The following is a 12,734-nucleotide window of genomic DNA, read 5'->3' on the forward strand; positions in this document are numbered from 1 at the left end:
GTTAATAATTCCTGTTTATTTAACTATATATTTGTTAATACTACTGTTTAAATTTCTTATATTTTCACGTATCTTTCCTCTCTTGCAAGGAGCACCTGTAACATAAATAATTTCCCCTCGGGGATCAATAAAGTATTTCTGATTCTGATTCTGATTCTGATTCTGATATCAGAGTACTCAGGTGTTCCTCTGATCCTCAGTCTGTATCATGTGATGTCATCAGTTTACAGGTGAGATTCACCTGCAGCTGCTCAGGTCTTCATTTAAACTGTTTTTATATTCTCCTCCTCCTCCTCCTCCTCCTCCTCCTCCTCCCCCAGCTGGAATCTTTCAGGGACTTTCAGAATAAAATCCCCTCAGCTGAAGTTAAACTGGTTTGTTTCTGTCTGGTGAACTTCCTGTTTGGTTCCAGTAAACATCAGCTGATCGGACTTTTATTCTGTGACACAGAAACTTCTTCTTCTTCAGCTGTTGGAACGTTCACTCTGGTTCCACCTCTGCTCTTATTTTGGAAGTTCAGTCCAACATTTATATACGTCATAACAACACTGAATAAATGAAATAAAACAGAAGTTCATCAAACTGAGACAAGTACTTCAGATCTGTACCGGAGTAAATGTACTCTGTTACTTTCCACCTCTGCTGCTGGTTAAACTGGAAACTTTCAGAATAAAATCGCTTCAGTTAAAGTTTAACTGAAAATTTTCAGAATAAAATCTGCTCAGTTAAAGCTCAACTGAGAACTTTCAGAATAACGTCCCCTCTTTCAAAGTGGAAACTTTCAGAATAAAGTCCCTGAGTCACAGTTAAACTGGAAATTTTCAGAATAAAATCCTATCAATTAAAGTTAAACTCCAGATTTTCAGAATAAAATCCCTTCAGTTAAACTGGAACCTTGCAGCAGAAACCAGACACAGCGATGATGTCACAGACACAGCGATGATGTCACAGACACAGTGATGAGGTCACAGACACAGTGATGATGTCAGCATGTTTTATTACTGTAAAGAATCACAGCAGGAAGAGAGTACTGATGACATCACAGCTCTGTGCCAGAAGCCCCCTCCCCCCAAAAAAAACAACATCACAACAGAGCTTCAATAAAAAGCACCAATCACTGCTGACCACAGAGTCATGTGACCCGTCTGCTGACAGACTGCAGGCTGCTTCCACCTGAGGCATTCTGGGAAATCACCACCTCTGATTCTGTAGATTTTCACCCTGAGCTCAGTCCACCGATCAAGTGCCTCAGATTAGAGGCAGTCAGTGACGGACGCCTGCAAGACTCAGCTCAGGGCTCCAACATACTGTTTTTTAAAGTCCAGGGGCTTTTAATTTGAAAGTTCCGACAGCTGCAGGTTTCCTCTCGTTATTAATAATGATATGAATTATTAATAAAAAGTGAACGATGTGTTGATAAACACATTATCAGAAGTGACGCTGCGCCTCCTCTGGTCACTCACAGTACTGCACCCGACACTCGTCCACACTACTGAGCGTGTGCAGACGGCTGCAGGGACGAGTCGCGGGCAGCCTGCAGTCTGGACAGGAAGTAGATCTCTGCGGTTCAGCAGTTTCACAGGAAAACAAGAGAAGAAGAAAAAAAAGGAACGTTCCACCCAAACAGAGCTTCTGTTACAGGAAGTGAAATCATAAAAACAGATTTAATAAAATAAGTTCCATTAAAATAAAGGCTACTTTATATCTAGCTTTAACCCCGCCCACCACATGTTAACCCCGCCCCCTCTCCTCCTGTCAGGATCAGCTGATGAAATGCATTCTGGGACATGTATTATTTTCATTATGATGAACTGAAGCTCAACGTTTTCCACAAACAGAAATAAAATCAAAGTTACAGACGCTGAAATCGTCAAATCGTTTGGCCACTGAGAGGCGCTAGTTAAAATATTTAAATTTAAATGAGCTGCAAGTCACAAACGTCCCCTCAACAATCATCTTCCTCATGAACAACGTCAGCAGATACAAGGTTTTCCCTCCTCGGTGGGTTCTTGATCCTGATTGGAGGAGAGTGGCGGGCGGCAGCTCAGCGCAGTGATGTCACAGGAGAGAAGGCGGCGATGGTTAGATTGTTGTGGTCGTGTGCGCTGATCAGCGATAATAAAGTGACTCCCAGAGGAGAGAAGAAGAAGAAGCATCCACCACCATCATCATCATCATTGACGTTGTCGGCGTCGTCACATCTGGGAGGAGGACAGACTCTGGGTTATCAGAGGACCAGCATTACAGGGACACTGCACCACAGAGGGACTGATGGGAACTCACCTGTTCAGGTGCTTTGTGCAGCCACTTGTCTTTGTCTCCACCCATCTTCATACAGGAGAACAGGTCGCAGACGGACGGCAGCGCCAGACGCTCCTGCAAGACACACACACTGGTCTCAGTGATCTGTACTGGTCTGTGCTGGTCTCAGTGATCTATGCTGGTCTCAGTGATCTATGCTGGTCTCAGTGATCTGTACTGGTCTGTGCTGGTCTGTGCTGGTCTGTGGTCTGTGCTGGTCTGTACTGGTCTGTATTGGTCTGTATTGGTCTCAGTGGTCCTGTTACCTGAGCCTGACTCCTCTTCCTCAGCAGCCATTTGTCCTCCTCTGCTGGTGGGCGGGGCTGACCTCCTGACCCCAGAGTCTGTCCTGGAAGCACCCAGAGTTCTGGATCCAGAGGGCACTGGAAGGGAGATGGTGAGGAGGAGGAGGAGGAGAAAGGTTTGAATGAGGAGCTGTGCTCCTCCCTGCTGGCCTTCTCCACCTCAGGAGCCACCCAGCCAGACAAGGAGGAGGTGAGAGCCTGCGGAGGAGTCCTGCAGGAGGAGGTGTTGGTGGGGTGGAGCCAGGCCTGCAGGATGGCCTGAACCTGAGGGGACACAGGAAGCTGTTAACTGTCAACAAACATCAGCAGGCGGTTGGTTTTAACCTGAGGCTCACAACAAAACTTCACCTTCTGCTCCTGCTCCCTGTGGTGCAGGGTGGGCGGGGCGTTCTTGGCAGTGGGCGGGGCGTTCTTGGCTACAGGGACCCCATTCTTGTCCCGTCCGTCCTGTCGGAGCAGCCACAGGCTCAGGGCTTCTTTCCCACAGTTCTCGTCACAGACGCAGTCGGCGTAGGTGGAGCACGGCTCGTTGGCCTTGCAGTTTTGCTGCACTGGCACCACCTGCTGCAGCCACGCCTCCAGGGTTGCCGCCACTGGGGGGTCAGGGGAGACGGGGCTGGAGGTGGGACTGGAGGCGGGGCTGGGGGTGGGCGGGGTCTTCAGGCACTTGAGCTGGCCCAGGTTCTCGATCTCCAGGGCCTTGGAGGTCTGGCAGCAGGAGGAGCAGTCGGCGGGGGGGCGGCTGGGCCCCGCCAGCCAATCAGTGGATGACCAGTTGTCCTCGAATGGCTTCAACACCCGGCGCCACCTCTCAGCGTCTGACATGGTCTCCATAGCAACAGAAGGCGGGGTGATGAGCCAGTCGCTCAGCTCCTCCTCCTCCTCCTCAGTAGAGATGGCGAGCTCTGATTCGTCGATCTTCTCGATGGAAAAGGAGGAGCTGCAGCTGCTCTCGGTCCGCTCCCTGCTGACTGGGTTCTGGTCCTGGAGGAGCCATGCCTCCAGGTCCCTGAGCTGACCCCAGGCCTGCAGGAAGTCCATGGAGGCCAGGGCGGGACAGGGAGTCTGAGACACACACACACACACACACACACACACACACACACACACACACACACACACACAGGAAGTCATGTGACCAACAGGAACAACACAGAGCCATTTAAAACTCAGTCTGATGACATCACTCAAAGACGTCACATCTGACTTCAGGTGGTCGTCTCTCCCTCTCACCTTGCTCTCCTTGTGTGCCATCAGCCAATCCTGAGGGTTCTTGCTGGATTGGTAACCAGTAGGAGTGCTGCTTGCTGGAGGAGTTCCCAGCAGCCATTCGCCGAGAGCTCCAGCCTCCATTTTCTGATCAGAGACACATCACACCACATGTCACTGTTCTGCTCCACACACGACCTGCTACGTTGTACTGATGTTATATTAACGTTAACTGTTATATTATCGTTATCCTGATGTTACATTAACGTTGTATTGATGTTATACACACTTTTACACTGGAGTTAGTTTGGTCCAGTGTGATGTTTCACAGGTGACCTGATTGGTGGAGTTACCTGTTTCTTGGCTGTGATTGGATAGCTCTGCACCTGACCTCTATGGGGGGCGGTGCTCTGAGAGGACACACCCTCCACCAGCTGCAAACAGGAAGTACAGTAAACCCTTGATCAACATCACGTCCCCAGACACAGCACCTGTGTGTGTGTGTGTGTGTGTGTGTGTGTGTGTGTGTGTGTGTGTGTGTGTGTGTGTGCGTGTCTGTGTTACCTGAGCTGTGATGCGCCCGAATGAGGTGATGGCCTGCCTCAGAGAGCGAGTGTCGGCGTGGAAACTCATCTCAGGCGTTTCCTCTGGAGTCAGACTCAGAGAGGACAACCTGCACACAGAGGGTGAAAACACACACAGCCAGCTGTTACACCACACACACCATCATCATCATCATCATCATCATCATCATCACATTCTAATCTTTGTTCTGTCTCCTGAGAGCTGAACACTGACTGTTGGACATGTCTGTACAGAGTCTCTGCAGACACTGTCATTAGGAACAAACACTCAGTCAGTCTGTGTGTGTGTGTGTGTGTGTGTGTGTGTGTGCGTGTGCGTGTGCGTGTGCGTGTGCGTGTGCTTACCTCTCCAAGCAGCTGGTCAGCTGGTTGCTCAGGTCGTTGCTGCTGCTGGAGTTCTGCAGCTGATGGACGATCACATCAAACTGACCTCTGAGCTGAAACACCACACACAACCAGTAAAAAACCAGTACACAACCAGTAAAAAACCAGTACACAACCAGTAAATTGAGAATATCCCAGGTTATGGAGACTCCTGTTACCATCAGCAGTAACCAGTACACCCAGTATAAGGAGTGAGCAGTTACCCAGTGCAGCTGGTGCAGCTGCTGCTGCAGAGTTTCAGTCTTGAGTTGTTCCAGCAGCTCGATCTGTCCCAGCAGACACACCTCTCTGCAGCGCAGCGCCTCCTGCTGACGGCTCACACAGCTCTGCAGCTCTGCACGCACCTGAAACACACACACACACACACACACGAGACAGACAGACAGTTTGCTGTTAACAGGACATGATGAGACGTCTGCTGACAGTGACCTGAGTGTTCTTCACTGTTTTCAAACATTTCAAAAACTCAATAATTAATCAATCAATAACCAATCAGCACGCAGCATGACATCACAGACCTGACAATGACATTTACCTGGAGAGCTTCAGACAGGTGAGCAGAGTGCACTAAACTACAGCAGAAACACAGCAGAGTCTAGTAGAGTCCAGCAGAACAAACTAGACACCAGTAGAATACAGTAGAGTCCAGTAAAAACACAGTACAGTCCAGTTGAGTCCAGCAGAACACACTAGCCTACAATAAAGTCCAGGAGAACGCAGTAGAGACCAGTAGATGAAGCTGCTGTCAGTGATATGAACTCGTCTCTTTCTTTACTCTTTTAAATACTGACTCAACCACACACACACACACACACACACACACACACACACACACACACACACACACACACACACACACACACACACACAGGTAACGTGACCCAACCTGTTGATGGTTAACTGAGCCTGAGGTAACAAAACAACCGCAGGAACCAACAACAAGGATTAAAGGTGTCTGTCTGTCTGTCTGTGTCTGTCTCTCTCTCTGTCTCTCTGTCTGTCTGTCTGTCTCTCTCTCTCTCTCACAGATGAAAGCACTTGTCTTTATCTGGACACATTTTCCCCACAAATACAACATGCTAACGTTATTAGCACAAGCCTATGGCATTTTACATTGTATAAATTAGCCTAGCAGCTAGCAGAGATTTCCTCTGCTCATATTTCAGCCAGGATAAATCACACACAGTGTGTGGAGGCTTTATTGTCTTCACGATTTATTGTTTCTTATCTGTGAAGTTAAAGTAAATCAAAGCTTTGTTTCCACTGAGGGAAAGATCAGAGTAGAAGCACAAACAGAAATCCTGATTACGGGTTCGTGGAGACAAAAAAAGCAGCACCATGATAAACGTGCTGACGCTGACAGCCCTGATCAACATGTGCCCTCCATATTTCAAACAAGGTTCATTATAAAGCTGCTGAACTGCCAGAGTGACAGACTAATGCTAATGCTAATGCTAACGCGTTTCTCCTGCACATTGGTTCTGATCAGCTGACTCAGCATGTTTCTTTATGTTTTAACTGCTCGTCCGTCTCTACTCATCAACACATCCTGACTTTAACATGACAACAGATCAATGTTTAAACCGACAGATGAGGATGAGGAGGATGAAGGTCCTGACCTCTCTGGTGTTTTCTCTCAGCTGCTGCTCGGCCTTCATCACGCCGTTGATGGCCTCCTCCAGCTGATCCTGGGCCTGTTGGCACTGCTTCAGCTCGCCCACGGCTGCCGCCTCCACCGCCTCTGCTGACGGCATCCTGGACAGAAAACAGGAAACACACAGCGTCAAAATAAAAGCGGTCAGACTGGATACGGACTGCAGCTCTATGAACTTCACTCAATCAGCTGATCAGCAGCTCCACATGAAATAATCCTCTTTAGTTTCCTCAGAGAAACATGATGTAACATCACAACACACGTTTGTGTTTGAGTCGTCAGTGACTGTAACACACTCACACCTCTCATGACCTTCACTCTCACTGTGATCTACGTTTATAAACAACCCTGCATCATTAATAATAATCAATATTTTCAGCTGAGTCGTTCACTCTCATCAAACAATCAATAATGATTCAATACTCATAATTAATAAATATCTATTGTCTTAACTGTTTTTTAAAGGTGTCCATCAATGACTCCGTGAGGTCAGTTCAAGGTCAAACTACAGTTCTTGAGTTATGGCCAAATGTTTTGTGAGGTCACAGTGACCTCTGACCTTTGACCTCCAAATTGTAATTAGTTTAGAGGACGTTTGTGCCATATTAGAAGAAATTCTCTTACAGTGTATTTAAGATACTGCATTCACAAAATGAGATGGATGCAAGGTTCCAATTGGTTTGTTCTTTGGTCCAGGTGGACGTTTGTCTTGAGACAATTCTCTTAAGGTGTCCTTGAGATGTCGCATTCATGAGAATGAGACAGATGCTTTGACCACCAAAATCAAATTGTTTCTTTCCTTTGGTCCAAGTGCACATTTTTGCTTGAGTTTTCTTGAAATATGCATTCACATAATGAGACAGACGCATGGTCACAGTGACCTCTGACCACCAAATTCTAATCAGTTTGTTGTTGAGTCCAAGTGGACGTTTGTGCCAAATTTGAGGAAACTCTCTCAAAGTGTTTCTGAGATATTGGGTTCATGAGAATGGGACGGACAGATGGACGGACAGACAATCCGAAAACATGATACCTGTCGCAGCTGTGGAGGCACAAAAAAGTGTCTGTGACAGAGTCCAACGTGACAAAAGAGTTCTATATCTGTTGGGTCGGATTACGACCACACAGGTGAGTCCTGACCACACAGGTGAGTCCTGACCACACAGGTGAGTCCTGACTGAGGAGGATCTACTGAGCTTCTACTATTTTGCTTACACAGCTGCTGACTCAGCTGACTGCAGATCAGTGTCTGACTCCGTCAGCTGTGTTGTGGCGACGCCTCGGCTGAACGTTGTGGTGTTTGTGAACACCGCTGCATTGTGCTCTGTGATTAGTCAGAGGGCCGCTGGCTCACCAGGATCCACTGGGATCAAACCAGTCACGCCACCATGCTATTTTCAGACACCGCTGGACAACAGTCCTCACAAATACCTGATACACTGCTGCAGGACTCAGAGTACTTCAAGACACAGCAGAGTACTTCAAGACACAGCAGAGTACTTCAAGACTCCGCAGAGTACTTCAAGACACAGCAGAGTACTTCAAGACTCAGCAGAGTACTTTGAGGTACTTCAAGACACAGCAGAGTACTTCAAGACACAGCAGAGTACTTCAAGACTCAGCAGAGTACTTCAAGACTCAGCAGAGTACTTCAAGACTCAGCAGAGTACTTCAAGACACAGCAGAGTACTTCAAGACTCAGCAGAGTACTTAAAACTGATCAAACGTACTGAATCGTTTGTCATGTGTTTTTTTTCTTTTCCTGATGGCGGAGGTGGAGGCGTGGCCTCAGGGTGCGGCGCTGCTTCAGTATCAGCTGTAAGCAGTCAGTCAGCTGAGCAGCAGCTGATAAGAGCCAGGCTTCACTTCATCACTGAGCAACAACATCAGCGTGACCTTTGACCTCCAGACTCTGCTGTGACCAAAACAAAGCTTCTACGTCTCAGATCATGTCAGACAACTTTGTCTGTTCAACAGCTTTCAGACTGTCCTGATACATGTTACATATCAGACATATCACACGTGTATGGTGTTCGTTATTTCAGCACATATTCAGCTGTAGGTCTGACTCCTGCACGCTGAACATACAACAAACATGTACAAATACTGAACACAACCATCAACTCCATGTTGATACTGTTTTATGTCTGTTTCATTTTTGTTGTTGCTCATCGCTGCTTTTTATTCATAATATTTATATAAGTACACAGTCTTTCATATACACACAGTCATCCTGTCGATGTTTAACCTTCATCTGTTCAGCTCTGTTGGTACTTCAAGATTCGGGGGAGTACTTCAATACACGAGGGGTACCTCAAGACACGGGGGTACTTCAAGATTTGGGGTAATACTTCAAGACATGGGGGAGTACTACAAGAAATGGAGGGTATGTCAAGACACGGGGGGTACGTCAAGATTCAGGAATCTACTTCAAGATATGGGGAGTACTTAAAGATACAGAGGAGTACTTCAAGATTTGAGTGAGTAAATCAAGACACAGCGGATACTTTAAGATTTGGGGAAGTACTTCAGGACACATGCAAGTACTTCTAATGACAAAGTATTTCAAGACAGACATGGTGGAGTACTTTTACTTAGTACCTTCAGACTATAGTGGTACATACTACCAGACATGGAAAAATACCACCACACATACTTGAAGATCTCCAGACATGTTGGAGTACTTCTAGACTACTGGTGGAGTACTTTAGGACATAAAACATTACTTCAGACAAGGTGGAGTACTTTACAAAAATGTTAAAGTACTTCCATTTACTGTCTGTCTCTGTGTGAGGACATGAGACCGACGTGTTCAGACATGTTTAAAAACACACAGCTTCAGTGTTGGTTAATAAAACAGTTACTGTGGTACGGAGCTCAAACTCACACTGGTTTCTGTCCATCCGTCCGGTTCTGATTAAATGTGTCGTCTATAAAATGTCGTCTAACAGCAGGAATGTTTCAGTCTCTGAGTCAGAGATGAAAAAATGTTCAATCACTAAAGCGCAGTGCAGACGATGAAACGGAGAAACATTTGTGTTAATATTATATGTGTGAGGAAATCTGTAAATCTGTCAATATAACAACTTGCACAATTACAAAAAAATTTGTAGATTCACAAAAGTACTTTTTTTTCAAAATATAAAACATATATTAAAATACACATATATGGAGATAGATTTGTGTCAATATCATTTGTGCACAGAAACCAACACTCTCTATGTTAACGTGTAATCTGAAAATATAAAACAATTTACGTGAACACAAAACAGATTCGCAAACTCACAAAAATATTTTGCAAATATAAAACAGATCTGTAAATACACAAACAAATTCCACTAATTAAAAACAAAGCAAAACAAAGCCTAACTGTGCATAAAATGCAAAGTCACAAATATAGATAGATTAGAAAAAGATATTCACAAATGCTTCTCATTTATTTGTAAGATAATTCAATCTTATTCACAGGTTGTTATTTTATTGGTGGAATCTGTTTGTGTATTTGTAGGTCTGTTTTAAGTTTGCAAAATATTTTTGTGAGTCTGTAAATCTATCTGTATAGAAGTTGTTTTATATTTTCAGATTACACATTAACACACAGATTGTTGATTTCCTCACACACATACTATTGACACAAATCTGTCTCCATACAGGTGTATTTGTAGGTCTGGTTTGCAAAATATTTTTGAGTTTACAGATATTTTATTGTTGTATTTGTAGAAGTTGTTTTTTTATTTTCACATTGACACAGACAGCCACAAAACAACAACACTGACGTCAGTCTACCGCCAGATACTTTGAATATTTTAGCAAGTGTTGCTCTACAGTGAGTTTGACTTGTACATGAGTTCATTTGCATGATGGTGTTTTGATCTACTTCCTCCAACATGTCATGTTAACATGTGCTAATAATAACCTTCAGTTTTTATCTTCCACAGTTTGAGTGAATCTTCAGTCTCACCTCAGAGCTCCTGTCGGGACATCAATCTGCATCTTATATAATAATAATAACTCCATGACGGAGCCATGTGGAGGCGACCCGGCAGCTAAGATGGCGAACACAGTCGGTAACAGTGTGTTGGTGTCCGTACCTCATGTGTCGGACTCAGAGATAAAACAGATCCGTGTTCAGCTCTCAGTTCAGCCGCTCTCTGTGAAATCACACCGGGTATTGTTGCTTTATCTACGCTGCTGTTGGAGCTCACAGGAATGAGGAAACTCCTCTCTGTCTGTCCGCCATCACAGCCTGTCGGCCCGCACGTACACCCACACACCGGGGGGAGGGCCCTGCAGAGGCCCCGCAGAGGCCCCGCAGAGGCCCCGCAGAACTCCGTGACCTGCACCTCTTTTATCACTGTCCGCCATAAACACCAATATCACACATGTCAGTGACTAACCAGGATGTGACCGAGGCCGCTGAGTGCAGCTGATAACTCGGCTTCATATTAACCACAGTGAACGTGACAGGAAGATAATGTCCCTGCTCACCCAGCCAAACCCCGGACAAAACATTGCGTGTTTGTTTGTCCGGTCTGTTGGGACAGAGTGCACAGCTGATCCAACAAATCCACACTTTCTCCGAATACCAAAGGTCACCTGCTGAACTCGGTTTACTGATAATCCACCCAGCGACATGTCACTGCCATAAAATATATACTTTTACAGACGGAACCGAGCGATCAGTGTCGCTCCTCCGCTGTGAAGGAGACTGTGAGAATGAGACCGGAAATACATCTAAAAGATGACATCTAGTGACAGGTGACATTTATGAGCGAGGTATGAGTATGCCGAATTACTGAGTAGATACTAATAATATACATAATAAATAAAAAATAATGTTACGTCACGTAAAACCCCGCTGATGAACGGTAACGTTAAAATTAGAGTTTTTTTAAAGCGAGTTTGGTTTTACTCGTGAAACACGTAGTAATACTTTGTAACTGCGGGGATGGCATGAGTAAGAGCTTTTTAACGGAACCAAAAACAAACATATTATTAATAATTGTCTTCTTATCTAAAGTTTTGGCAACAACTGGAGGTCACAGAGCGTTATTAGCTGAAGTAACGTTAACGTTAGTCAGTTTAGCTTATCGGTTTTATCTGTCGGCAGGAACCTTATTCAAACAGTAACCTTAATAATATGTGACAGTCTATGAGCTGATGCCAACAGGTAACTGTAAAGCTACAGAGATAAAGGTGTAGCTGACAGAGTTAGCAGCTAGCTTCAGTTAGCCTCACCGCCGCAGTCAGGTCAGCGGAGCTAGCTGTGCCGACTAACCGACACTTGGGATGTGAGACGGGGCGTTTATCTGAGCCGCAGACGGTTCAACTCACCGGGAGCCTTTGCTGTGGACCCTCGACTTCGATGTCATAAATAATCCGAGTTTGTTCGGTGACACGTTGAAGTGAAAAAGAGCTCCGATAGAAGCCGGTGTTTTCCACCAGCTGCGACCCAATGTCACGATAACGTCAAGGAAAAAAACACAACATCAGGGGGTGTAGGAGTCTCGCGAGAACAGAGCAACATCCCGTTAGAGTCAGAGAGGGCGGGACTGCCCCCTGCTGGGACACTGCTGTAACTGCAGCCGGTGACGCCTCATGTTACTGAAGGAGACGTTAAAGCAGCACCGATACTTTACAGACTCAGATATAATCAATAATACATGACGACGTGTTATTATACATGAAACTACCAGCAGGATATAAAGTCATTAAACTGATCAACACATTCATCTGTCAGTAATATCATTATGTTACTCTGCACAGTGAGTACTGTTACTGTTATTCCTTTAAGTTTATTTTGAATAGATATTTACTTCTACTTTGAGTAAAACTCTCAACACATGACTTTTCCACGTAACAGAGAATTTCTTATTTATTTTTATTTATTTATTTTGGTGCAAAATTAAAACAGTAGTGACTTTCCAGGTACAAAACAGAAGTATAGGACCCACAGAACTGGACAATGTATTAGAATATAAAACATAACAAACCAAAAAAAAAAAGGATAATTAATATAATTACTGATGGATTTAGATATGAAATATAAAATAAAAAAATAAAAAAGATACAAATAAAATGAATAAATAACAATTACCTGATAAAAAATAATAATACTGCAGATTTTGAAAAAATAATCAATATGTAGTTGATGATAAGAGAGAAATGAAAAATAAATTAAAAAAAATAGAATGAGCATAAATAAATATTCAGCTACTGAGTGCTGGATATTCTGTAACAGAGTACCATAAAACTTTTACTGAGATAAGGTTTGAGAACTCCTCTTCTTCCACCACT

At 44.7% G+C, this 12,734-nt stretch overlaps 1 protein-coding gene across 3 annotated transcripts; it reads right to left on the minus strand.

Annotated features, from left to right (window-relative positions):
• Nucleotides 1-980: 980 nt before the first annotated feature.
• Nucleotides 981-11,930, minus strand: ncoa4 (nuclear receptor coactivator 4). 3 transcript variants are annotated; one of them, XM_050071668.1, is made up of 11 exons: nt 11,772-11,930; nt 6,403-6,538; nt 4,987-5,127; nt 4,745-4,836; nt 4,380-4,488; nt 4,169-4,249; nt 3,840-3,962; nt 2,955-3,671; nt 2,568-2,870; nt 2,284-2,376; nt 981-2,201 (listed from the first exon to the last, which is right to left on the minus strand). In XM_050071668.1, exons 1-11 carry the CDS (start codon nt 11,807-11,809, stop codon nt 2,196-2,198), a joined length of 1,839 nt encoding a protein of 612 aa, XP_049927625.1. In that variant the 5' UTR covers nt 11,810-11,930; the 3' UTR covers nt 981-2,195. The 3 variants fall into 3 exon arrangements, with proteins under 3 accessions (XP_049927625.1, XP_049927626.1, XP_049927623.1); XM_050071669.1 differs by lacking the exon at nt 11,772-11,930 and adding an exon at nt 10,529-10,881; XM_050071666.1 differs by lacking the exon at nt 11,772-11,930 and adding an exon at nt 10,399-10,538.
• Between the last annotated feature and the right edge of the window lie 804 nt (nt 11,931-12,734).

Source organism: Epinephelus moara, chromosome 19 (genome assembly GCF_006386435.1).
Source record: "Epinephelus moara isolate mb chromosome 19, YSFRI_EMoa_1.0, whole genome shotgun sequence".
Lineage (NCBI taxonomy): Eukaryota > Metazoa > Chordata > Actinopteri > Perciformes > Serranidae > Epinephelus > Epinephelus moara.

Excerpts from the sequence above, each read along its gene's own strand:
- ncoa4 (XM_050071666.1), bottom strand. The coding sequence starts at position 10,454 with ATGGAGTTATTATTATTATATAAGATGCAGATTGATGTCCCGACAGGA. Across the intron at positions 3,963-4,168 it reads CAATCACAGCCAAGAAACAG|AAAATGGAGGCTGGAGCTCT; the intron begins GTAACTCCACCA and ends GTCTCTGATCAG. Across the intron at positions 2,377-2,567 it reads GGAAGAGGAGTCAGGCTCAG|GAGCGTCTGGCGCTGCCGTC; the intron begins GTAACAGGACCA and ends TGTGTCTTGCAG.